At 54.3% G+C, this 22476-nt stretch overlaps 1 protein-coding gene across 1 annotated transcript in view; it reads left to right on the top strand.

Annotated features, from left to right (window-relative positions):
* EFL1 (elongation factor like GTPase 1) overlaps positions 1-22476 on the top strand; it is a 64735-nt gene that overhangs the window by 5935 nt on the left and 36324 nt on the right. Inside the window, exons 5-15 of the mRNA XM_081114673.1 lie at positions 2501-2634; positions 3544-3681; positions 4774-4988; positions 5826-5949; positions 8453-8529; positions 9633-9769; positions 10787-10909; positions 12063-12162; positions 12498-12649; positions 13322-13500; positions 14759-14897. Coding sequence (XP_080970799.1) covers positions 2501-2634; positions 3544-3681; positions 4774-4988; positions 5826-5949; positions 8453-8529; positions 9633-9769; positions 10787-10909; positions 12063-12162; positions 12498-12649; positions 13322-13500; positions 14759-14897 — 1518 coding nt within the window. The remainder of the gene's footprint in view (positions 1-2500; positions 2635-3543; positions 3682-4773; positions 4989-5825; positions 5950-8452; positions 8530-9632; positions 9770-10786; positions 10910-12062; positions 12163-12497; positions 12650-13321; positions 13501-14758; positions 14898-22476) is intronic.

The following is a 22476-nucleotide window of genomic DNA, read 5'->3' as shown; positions in this document are numbered from 1 at the left end:
CTGCCGTCTCAGCTCCAGAGAGCGCCAGGCAGAAACGGTGCTCGTGGGTGAAGGCATCTGGGGGTGGATCAGTGTGACCCTCCCAGGACAGCAAGCTGCCCTCACGGCCCCAGCGCACTTGGGGGTCCTTCGCCCAGTGTTGTGCCACCCGCCGCCCGCAGGTCTGGCCTCCCGGGATGAAATGCGGGCCATCCTGAGCAGCGTGGCCGAGCGTGTGGCTTTGGGGTTAGATGGGCCCGAGCTTCCCCGCTGCTGTTCTGCAGTGCTTGATCTCGGGCGGGAACCTCAGAGCCGGTTCTAGCCGCGTGTCCTGCAGAAAAACATCGAGCTTTCTGCGTCCTCGAGTTCCGCTCTGTAAAACTGGGCTGATGGGAGCGGCCACCACAAAGGGTGGTTGTAGGCCGACGGGAAGCAGTGCCTGTACACGGCTTGGAACGGTGCCAGGCACACAGGCCGCCCCGGATGCGGGCCCGGCCTTGGTGGTTGTTTTATCATCATCAGTGTCACCTCGGGCCGAGCCCCGTCATCGGGCTGTTAAAGTCCCCGGGGGGAGCCCGCGACACGCCCCGTAACTTACCATATGCAGCCCCGTCATCGGGCTGTTAGAGTCCCCGGGGGGAGCCCGCGACGCGCCCCGTAACTTACCATATGCAGCCCCGTCATCGGGCTGTTAGAGTCCCCGGGGAGAGCCCGAGACGCGCCCCGTGACTTACCGTGTTCAGCCCCGCAGAGTCTGGAGCCCACAGGCTGAAGGGCAGAGTATAGAGAAGGAGCGAAAGTCCAGTGTCTGGGGGTGTTGGAGCGTTCGAGTAATTGTTTTACCTTTGGAAGAGAATGATCACATTAGCAGTGAGTGGGGATAAGGGTAGAATGCTAACGAGTTACCGTTTTTCTTCCTGGTTCACTTACGTTTTAAGGTTCAGTCTGTAACCTGGGGGCGGGGCCAGTCACTCTGCCGTGCCTGGGCCTGACATCAGCTTAGTGGGATGGGGCACTTCCAGCTGAAACGGCATGTGTGGTCGCTCGGCTGTACACGTAACACGCGTGTGTGTCGTGAGCCTGGAGGGGAGACTCCATGCGAGAGCGCTTAGCACACGGCTTGGCACGGAGCCGTCACTCCCTAAGTGTTTGTAGAATTGACTCGAACTCTCAACTGAGCAGACCCGCCCCTGCGCTTTGAGGTTTTGAAGGGAAGTCGTCGGCCAGCTGCTGTGTCTGTTGAAGTCGGCATTTCCCGTTTGGGCCCCTTTGAACAACCTTCCCTCTCGGGCGTCGGTCCTTGTATAGTCTCAACTTCCTAATCTGTGAAATGGGTATAGCAATATGTACCTAATAGGCTTATTGTAAGGCTTCAATAGTGTGTGATCAGCACATTACATTTGTTTGCTTAGCACAGTGCCCACCTCACAGGAGGCTAAGCAAGTGGTAACTATTAGAATAATAAAATCTGAATATTTTATTTTATTTATTTATTTATTTATTTGGGAGGAGGGGGTGAGAGAGAGAGAGAAACATTGATTGGTTGCCTCCTGAAAGTTGGGCCCAGGAGGAACCTGCAGTCCCTCCCCAGCAGCCAGCCCCCATCACCCTGGTCAGGATTGGGCAAGATGGCCCCGATTGGCCCCAATCGCCGGCCAGGCCGAGAGACCCCACCCATGCACGAATTCGTGCACTGGGCCTCTAGTAAAAACCTAGGTATGTGCCCTAGGCTGGGAATTAAACCCACAACCCGCCCTAGCCGGTTTGGCTCAGTGGATAGAGCGTTGGCCTGCAGACTGAAGGGTCCTGGGCTCGATTCCTTGTCAGGGCACATGCCCGGGTTGTGGGCTTTATCCTCAGTAGGGGATGTGTAAGAGGCAGCTGATTAATGATTCTCTCTCATTGAGGTTTCTATCTCTCTCTGCCTCTCCCTTCCTCTCTGAAATCAATCGTATATAATAAAAGTGTAATATGCTAAGTGTCCAATCATTCCACCAGTTACTATGATGCGCACTGACCACCAGGGGGCAGACACTCCAACCGGTAGGCTAGCTTGCTGCTGGGGTCCGGCTGATCAGGACTGGGCAAGACAGACTGGACATGCCCTGGAGCCCTCCTGCGGTCCCTCCCCGGCAGCCAGCCCCCATCACCCCAGTCAGGATTGGGCGAGATGACCCTGCCAGGCTGCGGGGCCCCCCCCCCACCTGTGCACGGATTCGTGCACCGGGCCTCTAGTAAAAATGTATTTTTGAAAAATAAAAGTAAACTCAACCTTTTGGTCCCATGGCTGACACTCTAACCACTGAGCAACCCAGCCAGGGTAAGCCCGAATGTTTTATATAAACACTGTTTGGAATCAGTAGTTTCGTCCACGGGAATTCCAGATGGACTGACAGCTGCGGGCGGGGCCTCTGCCTTCTGTAGCCTGACATCAGCTCTGAGCGCTCTGCCTCTGGAACGCCCGAGGCCGCGCATTGTATACCTGCACGGCTGACAGCGGCCGTCCCGCCCTCCATTCCAGGTGGCGAGGAGTACCTCATCAACCTCATAGACTCTCCGGGTCACGTGGACTTCTCCTCCGAAGTGTCCACGGCCGTTCGCATTTGCGACGGGTGCATCATCGTGGTCGATGCCGTGGAGGGAGTCTGCCCACAGGTAGGGGGGGCTGTGGTGTGGAAATACGTCGCTGGTGCGGGGAGGTGCGGGAGGAGGAACTGACCGCTGATGGCCGTGTGCACTTAGACGTTTCACTGGCAATCGCAGGTTTTACATTAGACGTTCAATAACCTCCCAATCTGTGGTGGAGTTTCCTCACCTAAGTTTTCAGGGTGACTTTAACTTTAGATTCTTTTTTTTTTTTTTAATACATTTTTATTGATTTCAGAGAGGAAGGGAGAGAGAGAGATAGAAACATCAGTGATGAGAGAGAATCATGGACCGGCTGCCTCCTGCACGCCCTACACTGGGGATCCAGCCCACAACCCGGGCCTGTGCCCTGACCGGGAATCGAACCCTGACCTCCAGGCTCGTAGGGTGATGCTCAACCGCTGAGCCACGCGGCCGGGCGGGCTCCTCACTGTCTTTTACACAGTTTCATTTATTCTCCTTAAGCAAATGGCCAGTTCCACGAAGGGAAGGATGATGTCTAGTCTGTACTTCTTTGCTGATGTGTTCTACACTTTGTGAATGTCTAGTGACCACCTGTGTCTGACGGGCGTAGTCCGAGTTATAAAGGAGTATGGAAATGAGCTGATGATTATTTCTTTAAAAAGTAGATTTGTATTGATTTCAGAGAGAAGGGAGAGGGAGAGAGCAATAGAAACACCTATGATGAGAATCACTGATTGGCAGCCTCCTGCATGCCCCTACTGGGGATCGAGCCACAACCCGGGCATGTGCCCTTGACTGGAATTGAACCCTGGACCCTTTAGTCCACAGGTCAATGCTCTACCCACTGGGCCACCCAGCTAGGGCAGAATAAGCTGATTATTAATCAAGATTTCTTAAATGTGCTTTAATTATTTCAGATCACAAGTTTTCCACTTTCCTTTCTGTTTCCATCAGACACAGGCAGTTCTGCGCCAGGCCTGGCTCGAAAACATCCGGCCCGTGTTGGTGATCAATAAGATCGATCGCCTGATCGTGGAGCTGAAGTTCACCCCTCAAGAGGCCTACTCCCACCTCAAGAACATCTTAGAGCAGGTATCGCGTTCTTTACTGTGGTCGTTTAAAAATCGGGGCTCGAAGAGGAGCTGCAAGGAAGTTGCTGGGTGGAGTCTGAGGCGCGGCTCTGGAAAATTCACTTCCTTAGAATTTACTCACTTTCCCACTTACGAGTCACACGTGCTGGCATCCTCAGAGTACAGCAGAGGCGGCAGCACACACCTCCTCTCGGGGTCCCGCCGGCTGGGAGCGTCCTTGCGCGTGAGGCTCGGACAATAGGTTTTAATGCTCTTTAATGTTTGAAATCTTGTTCTGGTTCCACAGGGAGGCGATGTTAGGAGGCTGTTTGGTTTTTGTGTTTTGTTTTGTTTTTTAATTTTTCCCCAGAAAGATTGGATAGTTTCTGAGTTGGATTTTAAAAAAATATATATTTCTTTATTGATTTCAGAAAGGAAGGGAGAGGGAAAGAGAGAAACATCCACGATGGGAAAGAATCATGGATCGGCTGCCTCCTGTACACCCCACTGGGTCTGGAGCCCACAACCGGGGCATGTGCCCTTGACTGGGAATCAAACCCTGACCTCCTGGTTTATTGGTCGACGCTCAACCACTGAGCAACACAGGCCGGGCGTGGATTTCTGAATAGTAGCTTCCATCGTCTCTCTGAGGTCGGAAATAAGATGACTTGAGAGTGAAAGTCGTTGGGAGTTAGAGGTCGGGAAGGGGGCCTGCGGAGAGTGGTGACAAGTTCAAATGCGTAGCTGATGTGCGACATGGCCGGGCTAAGGCCGACTAAGGCTGTGAACTAGGATGGTGGGAGCCCTGAGCTCCCGGGGACACCAGGCCTCAGCCCTGGAAAACAGGTAAAGGTACCACACGTTCGTGTTTGCATTAAAACGGTCATCACAAGAATGCCTGCAGAAGCCGCCCAGTCTAGCTGTGCTGGCGTCAGAAAGAACCGCTTGGTAACACGGAAGTTATTCATCGTTGTCAACGTCAGCCTCGCCTGAGCCCAGGCGGTGACGGACTGACTGACGGTGGTTCCGGGCGTGGCCAGTGCTCGTCGCGGGGCCTCCCGCCCTGGGCGCCAAGCAGCCGATTGACCCTCTGCCCTTTCACCCTCTCTCCTAGATTAATGCGCTCACGGGAACTCTTTTTACTTCCAAAGTCCTAGAAGAGAGGGCGGAGAGAGAGAGCGAGGCCCCCGGGACCCCGGGCGCCGACCCGGCGGAGCAGGTGTACGACTGGAGCGCGGGCCTGGAGGACACGGACGACTCCCACCTGTACTTCTCCCCGGACCAGGGCAACGTGGTCTTCGCCAGCGCCATCGACGGCTGGGGCTTCGGGTGGGTCCCGTCCCGCAGGTCCGGTCTCGCTGTGGGTGCCAGACACAGCTGATGTGTGTGTTTGATATTTTTCATTGATTTCAGAGAAGAAGGGGGAGAGAGAGAGAGAAACATCCATGACGAGAGAGAATCACCGATCGGCTGCCTCCTGCACGCCCCCTGCTGGGGATCGAGCCCGCAACCTGGGCCTGTGCCCTTGACCGGGAATCGAACCCAGGACCTCCTGGTTCATAGGTCGACCCTCAGCCACTGAGCCACGCCGGCTGGGGCTACACAGCTGCTACTTTAAGTGGAACTTTGTATTTTGAGATCATTGTAGATGCACCACAGTTGTAAGAAGGAATACAGATTCTCTTTTTACTGATCCCTGAGGTAGCAGCCACACGGGGCAACCAATTGATGGTTCTGTCTCGTCTCTCCTCCCCTCCCTCCCTTGCTCTCTCCCTCCCTCCCTCCTTTAGTTTCTCTCAGTAGAATCCATAAGAACATGTCCCGGGTGAGGATTAAACACAATAAAAGGCACCATGGCATGGATTCTGCTTCATGGGGAGGTAGAGAGACGGGACAAGACATGGGCCCTGGAGCCAGACTGCGTGGGCTGCTTCCCAGCGTCACGTGCTCCCTGTGCCACGTCTCTGCTCCTTTGTCCCTTCCTGTAAAGGGGGGGTGGGGGGGTTAGCGCCTGCCTCGGGGGAGAGGGAACGAGTGCAGTGAGGGGCACATTCGAGGCACTTTGGACAGAACGGTGCCTGCAGGGGAACCCCAAGTGGTAACGATGGTCACTCTGACTGATGTCACTAATGACGTGAACACTTGCTTTTTTTTTTTTTTTTTCAGAATTGAGCACTTTGCCCAAATCTACAGTCAAAAAATTGGCATAAAAAAGGAAGCTCTTTTGAAAACATTGTGGGGAGACTATTACATAAATATGAAGGCCAAGAAGATCATGAAGGTGGATCAGGTAATGGGCGTATGCCCCTTTTGTTTTCTTGTTATTTTTTTATTATTGCTGTTTTTAATTCTCACCTGAGGATATTTGTAGGGAGAGTGGAAGGGACGGGGAGAGACAGAGAAACATCGATGTGAGAGGAACACATCGACGGGCTGCCTCCTGCATGAGCCCCGACCAGGGCCTGGGCCGGGGAGGAGCCTGCAACCAAGGTACGTGCCCTTGACCGGAATCGAACCCAAGACCCTTTGGTCCTCAGGCCGATGCTCTATCTACGGAGCCACACGGCCAGGGCTCTCTTTTGAATGTGGGTTCCTCCCCTTAGGGACCTGAACTGTGACCCCTTTAATGGTTGTAATTCGGCTGTGACTCATGGGGGCAGTTCCTGAAGGATGTTTCACCGTCTATGTTTGGTTTATGCTCATGAATCTTATATTCAAGTGCTGCTTAAATAGAGCGCTTCACATACAGGGAGCAAAGAGTTGCTTTCTTTTTTTTTTTTAGAGGAGAAAAATCTCAGATCCTAGTCACTTGAAGACATTTTTTAAAAATACTTTTTATTGATTTCAGAGAGAAAGGGAGAGGGAGAGAGAGAGATAGAAACATCAACGAGGAGAGGGAATCATGGATCGGCTGCCTCCTGCACGCCCCACACTGGGGATCGAGCCCACAACCCAGGCATGTGCCCCAACCAGGAATCGAACCCGGACCTTCTGGTTCATGGGCCGAGGCTCAACCACTGAGCCACACCGGCCAGGGCTCTTGTATTCTGCCTGACTAGATCTCTCCATCCCTCAGCTCTGATTATACAGTCTGCGTAATGTAGCTCCTTTCCTGCTTGTTACTATGAAGCACAAAGCCCCACCGTGTGAGCCTCTCCCCTGGGCCATGGCAGGCCTTGAATCAGCAGCGTATTGAAGGGGGGCCAGTGCAGGGAGGGGGGAAGGCGGGGGCCTGACTGGAGGTTTGATCTCGGCCCCAGCCCTCACCAGCTGCGCCCTGTGCCTCAGTGTTTCCGTCTGTGAAATGGAGGCAGCAGGCTGGCCTCAGAGGGCGGGTATGATAACGATACGAAGCCATCCAAGGAAAGCCTGGAGACCGTCCTGTCCCGAGTGCCCTGTCATCAGTGTGTGCTGTGAGCGTGTCAGCGTTCACATCAGCAGTTCTCAACCTGTGGGTCGCGACCCCTTTGGCGGTCAAACGACCCTTTCACAGGGGTCACCTAAGACCATCCTGCAGATCAGATATTTACATGACGATTCATAACAGTAGCAACATGACAGTGATGAAGTAGCAACAAAAATAATTCTATGACTGGGTCACAGCAGGAGGAGCTGTATTTAAAGGGCCAGGAGGTTGAGAACCGCTGGTTTACACAATCCCTCTCCTCAGATCGGACGTGGCGTCTGTTTCTAATTTCCAGATGTTTTTTGTAAGTAAGACTCCGGCGGACATCTTTGCATAAATCTTTTGTCTCCGTGATGACTTTTTTTTTAACCGAGCACTCAGAGGTAACGACTCAATTTCTCACTAACTTGTCACTAGCTCTTCTGAAAGGCCGTCTTGGCTGATGGTCCATCTAATTGTGCATGTGAGAGCACCGTCTCATGGGGCTCTGGCATTATTTTGCATAGTTCGATAAAAGAAATGGTAGGTATTTTTGTTCTTAATTTCCTCTTCCTTGAAGTTGATTCTTTTTCAGGTTAGGAATATCCTTTAGCCCGGCCGGCGTGGCTCCGTGGTTGAACGTCAACCTATGAACCAGGGGGTCCTGGTTCAATTCCCGGTCAGGGAACGTGCCTGGGTTGCGGGCATTCAGGAGGCAGCCGATCCATGATGCTCTCTCATCATGGATGTTTCTCTCCTTCTCCCTTCCTCTCCGAAATCAGTAAAATATTAAAAAATGATGATAATGTTCTGTAGCATGAAGTTCATGGCGAGGCCTGTACATGCAGAGTCACGTGTTCGCTCTCCGCTGGGCGCTCCGTGGCGTTTTGAGGGGCGCAGGGGGGCCTCCGCAGTGACGTGTCCCCCAAATGGTCTCATCATTGTGAAGCCGATAGTCCCCATAGTTCCCGCAAGGAGAGAATGGTGGGTTATTGTACCTCCTTTCCTCCCCTCTGCGGTTGAGTAAATATCTTCTAGTAGAAATGAGGCGTGTCGATAATAAAACATGTCAAGAATGAGTATTCAGCCCCGGCCGGTGTGGCTCAGTGGATAGCGTGTCGGCCCGAGGACTGACGGGTCCCAGGTTCAGTTCTGGTCAAGAGCACGTACCTCGGTTGCAGGCTTGATCCCTGGATCTGGTCCAGGTGCACGTGGGAGGCAGCGAATTGATGTGACTCTCACATTGATGTTTCTCCCTGTCTTTCCCCCTCCCTTCCACGTTCTCTAAAAAAAAAAAAAAAAGAAAAATATCCTCAGGTAAGGATTAACAACAACAAAAATAAAGGATAGTATTTAAGATCCCCTATTAAATACACGGAAACCTGAGCGTGTACATTCTCTTTTACAGGCGAAAGGAAAGAAGCCGTTATTCGTGCAGTTAATCCTGGAAAATATATGGAGCTTGTACGATGCTGTCTTGAAAAAGTAAGACTTACAAACTGGTGACTGTGGGCAGGTAGAATGTGCCTCAGTTTCCAGTTGCCTGAGTCCTGCTTGCGGAAGCTGAGAGAGACGGGGCAAGTGAGGAGCGAGAGCCTGACGATGAGTTGGTGACAGGGCTGGGAGGCGATTTCATGGAGCCTGTGCGACCCAACTCAAGCGCAGCAGGCGGCAGAGGAGAGAAATGCTTTATAGAGGCCGCGGGGCAGGGAAGAAAGGATGGAGGGAAACACTGACCTGGATTTTTTATTGATTTGGGAGAGAAAGAGAAATGTCAATTGGTTGTTCCACTTCTTTTTAACATATTTTTATTGATTTCAAGAGGAAGGGAGAGGGAGAGAGATAGAAACATCCATGATGAAAGAGAACCATGGATCGGCTGCCTCCTGCACGCCCCCCACTGGGGATGGAGCCCACAACCCAGGCCTGTGCCCTGACCGGGAATCGAACCTGGGACCCTGCAGCCGGCAGGCCGATGCTCTGTCCACTGAGCCAAACCGGCCAGGGCTGGACCTTTATTTTTAAAAACCCAGTTTGAAATAAAATAGTCATTGTAGCAGAAAGGTGCCTGCTAGCTAGACATTAATAATGGGAACCTTGGGCACACACATGCTGGGGACAAGTGCAAAAGAAAGCTTGCCTCAGCGAGTTCAGTGTCTGGGTTATTCCCGAGATGGGTCCCTGCCCTCTGAGCATGCATTTGTGACCCTGCTTCACCCATTGGCATAGTTGGCTTAAGGAGGCTGTGGTCTGGTGCTGCAGGACAAATCTGTAATAATAAAAGCGTAATATGCTAATTAGACCGGCCAGCCGAACGACCTTCAGGACGAAGCCAGGGCTGCGAGGGCCGAGCCCCTTGCAGGGATTTCGTGCACCGGGCCTCTAGTTTTAGAGAAAGGTTCCTTTAGGAGTGGGCGGGTGGAGACGGGGCCTCCGTGCTGTGGCGGGAGCCCCTGCAGTCCTTTTCAGATGTTGGTAGAAAAAGTCATGCATGAGGAGTAAACGCTGTCAGATAATGGTGAGGTCCCTGTCCTCTCAGCTCCTTCACGCCTCTGTGACCTTCCACCCCGCTCTTGTGCTCGCTGCAGGGACAAAGAAAAGATTGATAAAATCGTCACCTCCTTGGGGTTGAAGATCGGGGCCCGGGAGGCGCGGCACTCGGACCCGAAGGTCCAGGTCAGCGCCATCTGCAGCCAGTGGCTGCCCATCTCCCAGGCTGTGCTCGGTATCCTTTCTGTTTGTGGATTTTAATGGGATCATCGTTTTGACAAAATGGTGGAGGGGGGGTGTTTACTGGCCCCCAAGAAATCCTCGGGAAATAATGCATCCCGCTCCAACTGAGCTTGCTATGTTCATGTCTTAGTGTTCTATGAGACTATTTAACAATGATTATACTGCCCTGGCCGGTGTGGTTCAGTGGATAGAGCGTCAGCCTGCGGACTGACGGGTCCCGGGTTCGATTCCGGCCAAGGGCATGTACCTGGGTTGCGGGCACATCCCCAGTGGGAGTGTGCAGGAGGCGGCTGATGGATGTTTCTCTCTCATCGCTGTTTCTAACTCTCTATCCCTCTCCCTTCCTCTCTGTAAAAAATCAACAAAATATATATTTTTAAAAAATTCTTATACTAATATTAGTATTTATTCTAATACAGTCTATATGTTCTTCTAGGAAGATATTCTTTTTTATTTTTGTTTGGTAATCTAAAAAAGAGGCTTCCTTTTACTAAAATTTATATATAAGTAGATAATTTAGAAGTTTTAGGTCGCTGTTTTACTTAGTACTATATATTCTTTAGTGTGTTGATATTCCTCATTATGTTTTTAATTCCCAAAAGACTTCATTATAAAGTGGCATACATTTACTGAAGTAATTTTATAGATGAATTTCATCTCTCTCTCTCTCTTTTTTTTTTTTTTGTGATCCTCGCCCAAGGATATTTTTCCATCAGTTTTTAGGGAGAGTGGAAGAGAGAGGGAGAGACAGAGAGAGACATCCATGTGAGAGAGACACATGGATGGGTTGCCTCCTGCATGCGCCCCGACCAGGGGCCGGGCTGGGGAGGAGCCTGCAACCAAGGTCCGTGCCCTTGACCGGAATCGAACCCGGGACCCTTCGGTCCGCAGGCCACCGTTCCAGCTGGCCAGGGCTCATTCCTTGTTGCCGCAGGATTTGGTGTACGTTCTGGTCTCGTCCTTGGAGATTGCACGCATCAGTGTTGGAGTCCTTAACAGCAGACCGCAGCCATGGTGTGTCAGAAGCTCCCCAGCCCCCTCGACATCACACCCGAGCGCGTGGAGAAGCTGCTGTGCTCGGGCTCACAGACGTTCGACTCACTTCCGCCGGAAACCCAGGCGCTGAAGGCAGGTGAGGGACAGAGGAACGTGCGCGCACCCTCATCTTTAAAAAGAAATACACTTTTTTTTATTTCAGAGAGTGAGAGGGAGAGAGAGAAACATCCATGATGAGAGGGAATCATGAATCGGCCGCCTCCTGCACGCCCCACACTGGGGATGGAGCCCGCAACCCAGGCCTGTGCCCTGACCGGGAATCGAACCCTGACCTCCTGGTTCCTAGGTCGACGCTCAGCCCCTGAGCCACGCCGGCCGGGCCTCCGAACTTTTCAAGGCTTCCCCAGGCAAGACTTCCGGACCATGTTCCATTCTGACTTCCGGAATGTTTTTTCTCGTTGGAATTTGACTGGTGGGCTAACTTACGGGTAAAATCTTTTGATGTGGGGCGATTTTTAAGAAAAAATCACTAACCGATTTTATCCCTTCAGTGTTGGCTAAGAAAATGTCAACATGTGCTTTGAATTGTGAACAGTTTATAGATGTGGGCCCTGGCAGGCGGCTCCTCGCACAACCAAAGGCTGCAGGTTCATTCCCAGTCGCTGGGCTGCAAGTGCAAGCCCTGGCTTTGGTGCATACAGGAGGCAGCTGGTCCATGTTTCGCTCTCGCACTGATGTTTCTCCTCTCTCTCTCTCTCTCCCCCTCTCTCCTTCCCTGCCCCCCTCTCTCCTCCCCTCCCCCCCTCTCTTTCTGTCCCTCCCTCCCCTCTCCCTCCACCATCCTTCCTCTAAACATATCCTCAGGTGAGGATTAAAACTTGAAATGTATCAAAGGTTTTGTTGATTCAGGGAAAATTGACATCTTTTATAATAATGGTCCTTAGTTTATATCTAAGGTTTTTTACATTGCTGTCATTATAATATTCTATTTTTTATTGATGAAGGTATTACATATGTGTCCTTATCCCCCTAGTGCCCCCCGCCCCCCTCCTGCCCTGTTAATGCTGCTTTTCTTTCCTCGTTTTTGCCAATTCTGCTTGTTCTTTTTCCTGTTTTCCGGCAGGTTTACGGTTTTCCAAATGGACTTTTTATGGTCGTTGGAAAAGGTTATAGGCTGCTTACATATTTAGATGATGCCACAGTGAAAACATCTTAATTGTTCTCCAGAAAAATCTGGATCTTTCACTAAGGGAAAAAAATACTGACATGCTTGCTTTCTGCTCGCTCAGCTTTTATGAAATGCGGGAGTGACGAGACCGCGCCCGTCATCATCTTTGTGTCCAAAATGTTTGCTGTCGACGCTAAGGCTTTGCCTCAGAACAGGCCCAGGTACGGACGGGGCAGGGGCGGGGGCGGCGTACACGCGCTCAGTGGTAGGGTGGGTCCCCGAGAAAGGTCCCCACGGGCGTGCGAGCTGTGTGGGCACGTGGGGCCTGTGGGTCAGCTCATGTGCTCAGGGTGCCTGGGGCCCGCGTCCTCCGAGGAAGACTCAGGGGCCTGCTCTCCCGGTGCCGCCGCTGGGGAGGGAACTGGGGAGCCTTCTGCCCCGAAGGGTCCAGGGCCTGTTGTCGACCGGTCCCGGCACATGAGTGCTGCTGGTTCCCTACTCGTCCGCGTGAGAGACGCTGGTGCCGCCCGAAGCTGACGTGCGTGGCGTCCCGCAGGCCTCTCACTCAGGAAGAAATTGTGCAGAGGCGTGAGCAGGCGAGACAGAGGCACGCGGAGAGGCTCGCGGCAGCTCAGGACCCGGCGCCCGCGGGGCCCACCGCCGACGGGAGCACCCCTGAAACGAGTCCGGACGGAGAGGAGCCGAAAGGTACAGCTTTCCCAATGGGCTTTGGTGCCAAATATATATATATTTTTAATGTCAAATGTCTGTACTTTTTTCTTCAATATATTTTTACTAGAGGCCGAATGCACGAAATGTGTGCACAGGCAGGGTCCCTAGGCCTGGCTGGCACTCAGGGCTGATCTGTGGGGCAACTGGTGGGATGATCGGTGGGAGGGGCCCGCTGGCACCCACCTTGGCCGGCCTGGGGCCTGCGGACTGGGGGCAGCTCCTGGGCTGAGCGTCTGCCCCCTGGTGGTCAGTGTGCGTCATAGCAATGGGTCCTTCCACCATTTGGCCAATTTGCATATTAGGCTTTTATTATGTAGGATAGGATTGATTTCAGAGAGGAAGGGAGAGAGAGAGATAGAGACAGACATTCACGATGAGAGAGAATCATGGATCGGCTGCCTCCTGCACGCCCCCCACTGGGGATTGAGCCCACAACCCGGGCCTGTGCCCTGACCGGGAATCGAACCCTGACCTCCTGGTTCATAGGTCGACACTCTATCCACTGAGCCAAACCAGTTAGGGCTATTCTTTTATTCTTGCTGTTTCTGTCCTGGAACTGGGCCAGATATCCATCTATTCACTGTCCCTCTGTGTCCCCCGCCCGGGGGAGGGCGTGCTTGGCACTCATGACCCCTTTGTTCCTGGCAGGGGGTGAGCCGCAGGCGGGGAGTGTGACCCCTAGGCCCGCGCCGCGGGAAGAAAGCAGCCAAGAGACCAACCAGGAGACGTTCGTGGCGTTTGCTCGCGTGTTCAGCGGCGTGGCCCGCAGAGGAAAGAAAATCTTTGTCTTGGGGCCCAAGTACAGTCCGGTGGAGTTTCTGCAGCGGGTAAGACCGGAAGCCAAACTCAAGTATTCGTTTCCCGGTTCTGGTGGCTTTTAAGTTGGCGAGATCGGCGATCACCTTATTGGTAGATTTCTCGCATCTAGAAAGGCACATGGAGGTGAATTCTGTGTCTCCTCTCGCGTGGCCTGGGTGACATTCGGTAGACCTGTCTCACTCGGTAGCATTTAGGGAAGGGAACTGCCATATGAACCATGTGTTCTGGCCTTAAAGGTTGTGAGGCCTTTCCCTCCGAGGCCGGAAGAAGGAACGGGGAGGACACGGCATGCTCCTGCCAGGGCGAATCTTCGGGAAACGGAGATGCGGAGTCTGGGCGACACTGACAGGCGTGGGCACGCGCAGGGGGCAGCAGCAGGCGCCCGCGGGCAGTCCCAGGCGCCGCTCAGGAAGGTCTGAGCCGCTGAGCAGTGGCTTCCAGATGTGCCCGAGCCAAAGGCAAAGGCCCCCACCAGCTGGAGCCGTGGCGGGACAGGCTCGGGTGCGGGAGGCTGAGGGTGCCAGAGCCCCGGGAGCCGGTCGGGTCCCCAGGAAGCAGGGAGGCGGAACCTACTCGTCAGGGTCCACGCAAAGCCCTGCTGAGGCTCTGGGTGGCGTCGCTTTAAATCAGTGCCTATTAGGGTTATTTAATTTAATTAATTTATTTTTAAATATTTGTATTGATTTCAGAGAGGAAGGGAGACGGGGAGAGGGAGAGAAGCATCAACAATGAGAGAGAATCATGGACCGGCTGCCTCCTGCATGCCCCCTACTAGGGATCTAGCCCGCATCCCGGGCATGTGCCCTTGGGTAGCATCAAACCTGGGACCCTTCAGTCTGAAGGCCAACGCCCTGTCCACTGAGCCACACCAGCTAGGGCCGGGGTTTGACTGTTTTTAAAATATATATATTTTTATTGATTTCAGAGAGGAAGGGAGAGGGAGAAACATCATGATGAGAGAGAATCATTGATAGGCTGCCTCCTGCACGTCCCCTGGGGACCGAGCCCATGACCCGGGCATGTGTCCTTGACTGGAATTGAACCCGGGACCCTTCAGTCCACAGGCTGATGCTCTATCCACTGAGCCACACCAGCCAGGGCAATTTTTAAATCCATGAGGCACTATTTCAAATTTGCATGCTTCACAGTTACATGAAATGTGACCGCCCCACGTCTCATTTATGAATGAAAATAACTTTGTACATATGAACCGATGTTTCCATTTCCTGCTCCCTCACTTACCGGCGACCATTCTCCCTCTCCCAGGTGCCATCGGGCTTCTCCACTCCCCTGGACGAGCTGCCCGCGGTCCCCCACATGGCGTGCTGCACGCTGGAGCACCTGTACCTCCTGATGGGGCGGGAGCTGCAGGACCTGGAGGAGGTGCCGCCAGGAAACGTGCTGGGTAGGTGCTGCTGGGCGTCCGTGTCCTCCGAGCGGCCTCTGTCACCCGCTCACTCGGCGGGGTCTCTGAAGGAGAGGCCGGCTCTTTCCTGCTGTGCTGAGACTTCGCGCAGTGCATGTGAGTCATTAGCGTGTAGTCAGCACCTTGGTGTGACTTACGGTCGTTCTTTTGTTGTTGTTGTTAATCCTCCCCCGAGGATATTTTCCCATTGAGTTTTAGAGAGAGCGGAAGAGAGAGGGAGACAGAGAGAAACATCGATGTGAGAGAGACACATCGATGGGTTGCCTCCTGCTCGAGCCCCGACCAGGGCCTGGGCCCAGGGAGGAGCCGGCCACCGAGGTACGTGCCCTTGACCGGAGTCTAACCCGGGACCCTTGAGTCCGCAGGCCAACACTCTATCCACTGAGCCGCACCGGCCAGGGCTGTGGTAGTTCTTTCAAAAAAAAAAAAAAAAGTAAGTGCTGCTCACGTTGTCTGTGAACGCTCCGAGCTGGGGCCTTCTGTCTGCGAGCAGCGGAATTCCTGCTCCCGGCCCTTCTCGCTCTGAGTTCCGGGACCTGTTCTGGCCGAGTGTCTTGGAGACGGATCTGCTGCCATCGTTGGGGAGTTCCCTTCCTGGTGTCGTCAGGACGACCAGTAGGTTTTTAATTTGGCTCCTCGGTTTGGTGGGTGACCGGTCAGAGTGGCTCCGTCAGCACGTCTGGAGCTCGTTTCCCGCCTCACAGCCAGAAGCGCCGTCTCAGGCCCGTTTCCCTGCGTCGTCGTAAAAACCGGGGCCTCGGAGCAGGAGCGCCGTGTCCTCCGCCCCGTGTTTCCTAAGAGCATCTCGTCACGGCTGGGAGTGAGTTTAAGACGGGCCGGGGCGGGGGGTGGGGGGGGATGGGGGGGGGAGAAGGCCAGGGTTCCGGCTTGTTAGTGCGCAGAAGTGACCGCCCGAGAGAGAGGCGGCCGCAGCCGGGGTAAGGGACGTGGACTCCAGCCCGCAGGGCGCTCGGCTGCGGTGGCCGAGACCAGGTTTGTCAGCACAGCTTCTCGCGTGGTTTTTCTGTTGGTCCTCCATCCCCTGATTGATTGTTAGAGAGAGTGGAGGAGAGGGGGAGAGACAGAGGAACATCGATGTGAGAGGCCCATCGATGCGTGGCCTCCTGCACGCGCCCCGACCAGGGCCCGGGCCAGGAAGGAGCCTGCAACTGAGGTCCGTGCCCTTGACCGGAATCGAACCCGGGACTCTTCGGTCCACAGGTCGACGCTCTGTCCACTGAGCCACGCTGGCCAGGGCTGTGTGTATGTGTGTGGGGGGCGGGGGAGGGTTAACTTAAGACAGGTTTGTCTTTTGGGTGAAAAGCATAAGCCGGGTGGCTGATCTGGTTGAAACAGTCCGCGTGGTCCCTCTACCTGCTGCTGCCTAAGGACCCCGAGCCCAGCGGCTCCACTGAGACAGCGGGTATTTCCTCACGCCCTCAGGCCTCGTGGTTTGCTGGGCAGCTCCTCCTCTGTTCCGCGTGGCGTCACCTGAGGTGCTGAGAGCCTGGGCACGACAGCTACTCGAAGGCTCTGCACCCCGTGTCTGAGGGTGACACTGGTTGTCTGGGGGCCATCGGATGGGAGTGGGACTAGGGCTGGACCTGTGGCTGTGACTTGTTTTTAATGAATATGTGTTTATACGTATTTTGTTAATCTCAGAGAGGAAGGGAGCGGGAGAGACAGATGGAAACATCATAACATCCATGATGAGAGAGAATCACGGACCGGCCGCCTCCCGCACGCCCCCCGCTGGGGATCGAGCCCTTGACCTGGGCCTGTGCCCTGATGGGAATCGAACCCTGACCTCCTGGTTCATAGGTCGACCCTCAACCACTGAGCCCCGCCGGCCGGGCCCATGTGACTTTTCCATGTGGCTGCTTGGCCCCCTCACCATTTGCTGGCTGGTGAGCGTCCAGTAGGAGAGGAAGGAGTTGTCATGATGGCCCCTCCTGAGCCCTCGGCCCCACTCCCGCCCCGTCCCTTCCTCAGACAGGAGTGAGTCGCTGACTGGCTCGGATCCAAAGGCGGACACTCACTCCACCTCTCGATGGGACCCGCGTCAGAGAGTTTATGGACGTGTTTGAAAGGGCCACACCACGAATCCGAGATGACTCTCGTTTCTCTTACACGTTAACGGGCCCGTGATGGGGCGCAGATGACACGTTACAGCACGGAGCGATGTCTGTGGCGCTCGGGGCCGGCCTGGGAATGCTGTTTCATTTGTGAGCCCTGTTCGCTCAGGGAGACAGTCCTCACTCCGTTTTCAGAGGAAATAGTGGAGAGCCAGGTGCCTGGTGCGCGTGTGCTCCCATCAGACGGGAGACAGTCGGGGTTATCGGATGCCGATGCCAGGCTTGCTGGCGGCGGGAGTGAGCGCATCGCCTGGCGTTCGGGGCAGGCCTCTCGCTGGCGCGTGGAGCACGCAGACGTCACTCTGGAGCGAGGCTGTTACTCACTGGGCGAACTGACGCCGAGCCGTCCGCGTGGGGCGGGTTTCTGCGGCCTGCGGACAGTTCATTGAGAGTTTAGAATTCTGTAATTCCAACCTGATGTCTGGAGAAGTGGGTGTAGATGAGCCTGGCAGACCTCCCATGCCCAGCACACAATGGCCTCTTGTTCAGTCTCCTCCCGAGAAAGGAAACGTTTGCCGCAGGCCCGGTTCACATGCGAGGGGAAATTGAATTAGGGTTCCAGGTCTGCAGCCCTTTCTTCCTCGCTTCCAGATCTCTTCCATATGGTGAAATCTTTACGATTTCAGGGGCGCACTTTAAGAGGAAACCTGATATTCCCCTTTTTACAGCGTGAGGGAAGCAGTGGGTGCTGCCCAGCCTTCTTCTGAACTGGTTCCAGTTCTGCCAGGGGAGGTTGCTGGGCTGACGGGAAGTCAGTGTGGTTTCAATGAGTGAGTGTGTGTCTCCTTGTAAGGTGAGGAACTGAGGAGTCAGAAGCCTTTGAAGGGTTTTACTGGCAGATTTTTAAAAAATATATATTTTTATTGATTTCAGAGAGGAAGGGAGGGGGGGAGAGAGAGAGAGAGAAAGACATCAGTGATGAGAGAGAATCATGGATCGGCTGCCTCCTGCATGCCCCCTACTGGAGACGGAGCCTGCAATCCGGGCATGTGCCCTGACCGGGAATCGAACCTGGGACCTCCAGGCTCATTGGTCGATGCTTAACCCACTGAGCTACACCGGCCGGGCCAGCCTCTCTTCTGTTAACTTCTGGGAGACCAGCTGCTCTTGGTGGCACACGTGAATCCCAGCGTGCCTGGGGACCGCTCATCTGGTCCATTTCCCAAAGCTTTGGGCATTTGGTGAGCCTTTTCCTCTGGTGACATAGCCTTACCCTAATTGTCACCTTTCTTCGGACATTTCACTTGACATTGGAAGGTGGAGGGCGTAGGAGAGGGAGGCGGGCATATCGATCCATGTGGGATAAACCTTCCTTTCTCAGGATCCAAAGCGGCTTAAAAGAAAACAAACAAGAGGCGTGTTTTGTACACGCAGTGAAGTCCTGTGTGCTCTGGAAGGATGAGCCTTTGTTTGTTTAATTTCGTGGCGCAGTCGTTCTTCCACTTGTCTTTTCGGCTTCGTCTGTGCTTGGTCCTGCACCTCCCACGTGGTTGGATTCCCACTGGGGCTGCTTGAATCTCCCGGGTTCTCTCCAGGCCAGGGGTGGGCAAACTTTTTGACTCGAGGGCCACAATGGGTTCTTAAACTGGACCGGAGGCCAGAACAAAAGCATGGATGGAGTGTCTGTGTGAACTAATATAAATTCAAAGTAAACATCATTACATAAAAGGGTACGGTCTTTTTTTTTTTTTAGTGTTATTCATTCCAAACAGGCGGATCGGGCCCGCGGGCAGTAGTTTGCCCACGGCTGCTCTAGGCCCTTCACAGTGTGGATTGCAGACCAGCCAGAAGGCAGCCTCTTGTCTGAGAAGGGCACTGTCGTGGGAACTCCCAGACCGGAGTCTGTGCCGCAGACAGTGCGCTGGGTCACGTGATCTCTGTGCCTGCAGACAGTGCGCTGGCTCACGTGATCTCTGTACCCACATACAGTGTGCTGGGTCACGTGATCTCTGTACCCACATACAGTGTGCTGGGTCACGTGATCTCTGTGCCTGCAGACAGTGCGCTGGGTCACGTGATCTCTGTGCCAGCATACAGTGTGCTGGGTCACGTGATCTCTGTGCCCGCATACAGTGCGCTGGGTCACGTGATCTCTGTGGCCCTCCCTCTTCCTTTGGCTGGCTCTCCAGGAACCTCCCCCCTGCCCGTGACCTGGCTTTCCCATCGCCTCTATTGCTTGGCCGTTCTCCATATTGCCTCTGCCCACCCCTCCGTCTGTGGATGGCTCGAGGTGACACCCAGAAAGCCTTCGACAGCCCTGGCCAGTGTGGCTCAGTGGATAGAGCGTTGGCCTGCGGACCAAAAGGTCCTGGGTTCAGTTCCGGTCAAGGGCTGGACCTCGGTTGCAGGCTCCTCCCCGGCCCGGGCTGTGATCGGGGCACGTGCGGGAGGCAACCCATTGATGTCTCTCTCACATCGATGTCTCTCTCTGTCTCTCCCTCTCTCTTCCGCTCTCCCTAAAAATGAATGGAAAAATATCCTCGGGTGAGGATTTAAAAAAAAAAGAAAGAAAGCCTTAAAGGGGTAGGAACTCCACCCCCTGGAGATCTCTGTCCTTGGATTCCCGAGGACCGTGGCATGGCTGTGCCTCCGGAGGGCCAGGCGGCGTTCTCTCTCTTGAGCCAGTTCGGAGGCCTCGTCACGTTCCCCGAAAGCGCAGTTAGAGATCCCCGCGCCCCCCCCCCCCACACACACACACACACACACACTACTGGGCAGAGGCCGAGTGGCTGAGTCTGAAGCCTGGGCAGCCTGTCCAGCGCCAGCCAGGGCCGCAGCTGCCCCCGACGGCCACCAGGGGGCAGCCGTGCCCACCGCCCGTCCTGCCTGCAACCAGAACAAAGACCAGGTGTCCCAGGGAGCCTGTGCAGGAGTCCGGCCCCGGGCGGCCCTCGTGGGACATCTGTCGCCTTCACCTGGGACTCCTGGTGATGAAGACGCCGAGCCGGTGGTGGGTGGGCTGTGCGTGCTGCGGGCTGTGTGCTTTGTGGACTGAGCTCGAGTGAACCCGCACAGGGTGCGTCTGGGGCTCTGTGACCTGCCCCGGCCCAGCCCGGTTCCTGCTCGCGGGGGGGGCGGCGTTTGCATCATGGGGCTTTACAGACGCCCGAGTCGTGGAGAGAGAGGAGGTGAGCGGCGCGCAGCCTGCCGCTCGGCCTGAAGGAGGACTTCAAAGCCGCATTTACATTTATGTTGGCCGTGCTCTCTCCCTCCCGCCCCTCCCGCCTCCGTCCGAATACTAGCGGCATTGTTCCGGTTGTATGTTTTTCCCCTCTGGCTTCCTCTTCATCTTGGAAACTGGGTAACGGCTCCTCGGGTAGTTTCTACTTGGAAAAAGCATTATCATGAAAATATATGCGGCTCCGCGGCCCGGGACCGCTCGCGCCCGAGCCCCGCACAGTGAGCGGAACGCCGGCGCAGGGCTTGCTGTATGCGCCCCAGGTGACCGGCGTTCATCTGCGGCAGCTCCACGCCTGATTGCATGGCTGGTCATATTTCAAAGGGCCTGGGCTGTGGGCTTCCCTGCTGGCAGCGCTGTTGATCCTAACCGGGCCCTGTGACCTGGCTCTGTAAGGGGGGAGAAATCAGATCCCCTTGCAGAATCAAAGGCCAGCTCAGCCCCCTCCCCTGGGAAGCAGTAGGCGGAGAGGAACCTCTTCTGTCAGATCTCCACAGAAGCAGCAATTAGTCCGTTTATTGGGGAGCAGTTGTTTCTCTTCAAAGCCACACGCCTGCCATTTTTGCCAAAACGACAGTGGCAAAATTTCGTTTTCGAAACAATTTGCACAATGCCCTTGTCTCTGCGTATCTTTCGTTAGCCGATAACAAAGGGCGTGACCCTTCTATGCACTGGAGAGGCGGACACATCCAGCTAGATGGAGTCAGCATTCCCGTAGACCTACTGCGTGCTGGCTGTTCAGTCAGTTCTGTGTATGTTTCTCATTGAAGCCTCACCACAAACACGAGTCGTAAACTTACCTTCATTTGCAGTTGAGAGAACTGAGACTCAGAAGGGCTTTGTGTGTGTTTAATGTATTTTCATTGATTCCAGAGAGGAAGGGAGAGGGAGAGAGCTAGAAGCATCCGTGATGAGAGAGAATCGGGATCGGCTGCCTCCTGCACGCCCCCTACTGGGGATCAAGCCCGCAATCCGGGCCTGTGCCCTGACCAGGAATCAAACCCGGGACCTCCGGGTTCATCGGTCGATGCTTAATCACTGAGCCACACCAGCCGGGCAAGGGGCGTATCCGCGTTACTGAGCCCGGGCGTGTCACACAGTGGGTGCACGTGACGAGGACACGTTGCGGTGCGGGTGTGAGTGAAGGCGCATGACTGTCCTCCCCCCGCCCCCAGCTGCCCCTTTGGGGCACAAAGGACTGGAGTTTTGAGCAGGAGGAAGCATGTATGGGAGATGGAGCAGATGATGTTACGGCTCTGCCCTGGTTTGCTGGTGATGGGGGTACAGATGGGGAAATGGAGGCTGCAGCTCAGAAAGGCAGGATGGAGGTCCTGCTCGCACTCACGTGAACCTCCAGCCTCTGACCCCGGTCACGTGCTGCTCTGTCGCTCCTGGCGTTCACCGTGGCCACCAGGAATCCGTCTCCCGCGGGCCTCCCTCCGAGGGCAGACGTGGAGGAGAACGCGAGGCTGTGTGTGCGAGCGCAGGTGCGCCTGCGCGTCTTCCACGCGCACATACATTCGTCTGTCCACAGCCAGAGACCTGACGAGCTGCAGGAGTCTGCAAGCCACAGAGCACTGGTCTTGCCCAGGCAGGCTTTCAGAATCCCGTTTTTTGAGTACCTGTCAGTGTTTCCTAGATTTGTGTGGCCCGTAACAGTTTGATTTTCTGCATAAGTGCAATATATCCATCGTGCTTTTGGATACTAAATTTGACAATCAATTTACTTTATGAGGTTATACCAGTTTATAACTGAAACCGGGTTATGTTAAACACATGCCAAAATACGAAATAGTCTTAAAAAAACAACAACCCTAACAAATAGAAGGTTGTATATAAATTGGATTTATTGATTCTGCCTCTAATTGATAGAAAAACATATCCAAAATTTACATCGCGACCAAATTTAAATTTATTCTAAGATGTAACAAATCTGTAGATTTGCTTCACAAACATCATCATAGAATTTCTTGTGTGTTCCCTATTTTGTTTTCTATTTTCTCAAGTATGCTCCATGTGAATACAGGACTATGGGTTAGTGGAGAGGAAGATGAATATTTAAACCCATTAACTCTATCTTCCTCTTTTAATAAAGTGAGCTATATTATTATATATATACTAGGGGCCCAGTGCACGAAATTCGTGCACTGGGTGGGGGGGGGGAGTGTCCCTCAGTCCAGCCTGCCCCCTCTCACATACTGGGAGCCCTCAGGCGTTGACCCCCATCACCCTCCAATCGCCTGAT

Source organism: Myotis nattereri (genome assembly GCF_964212035.1).
Source record: "Myotis nattereri genome assembly, chromosome: 21".
In the NCBI taxonomy this organism is placed as follows: domain Eukaryota; kingdom Metazoa; phylum Chordata; class Mammalia; order Chiroptera; family Vespertilionidae; genus Myotis; species Myotis nattereri.
Note: the sequence above shows the minus strand (reverse complement) of the source record. Positions and strands in the feature narration are given on the sequence as shown.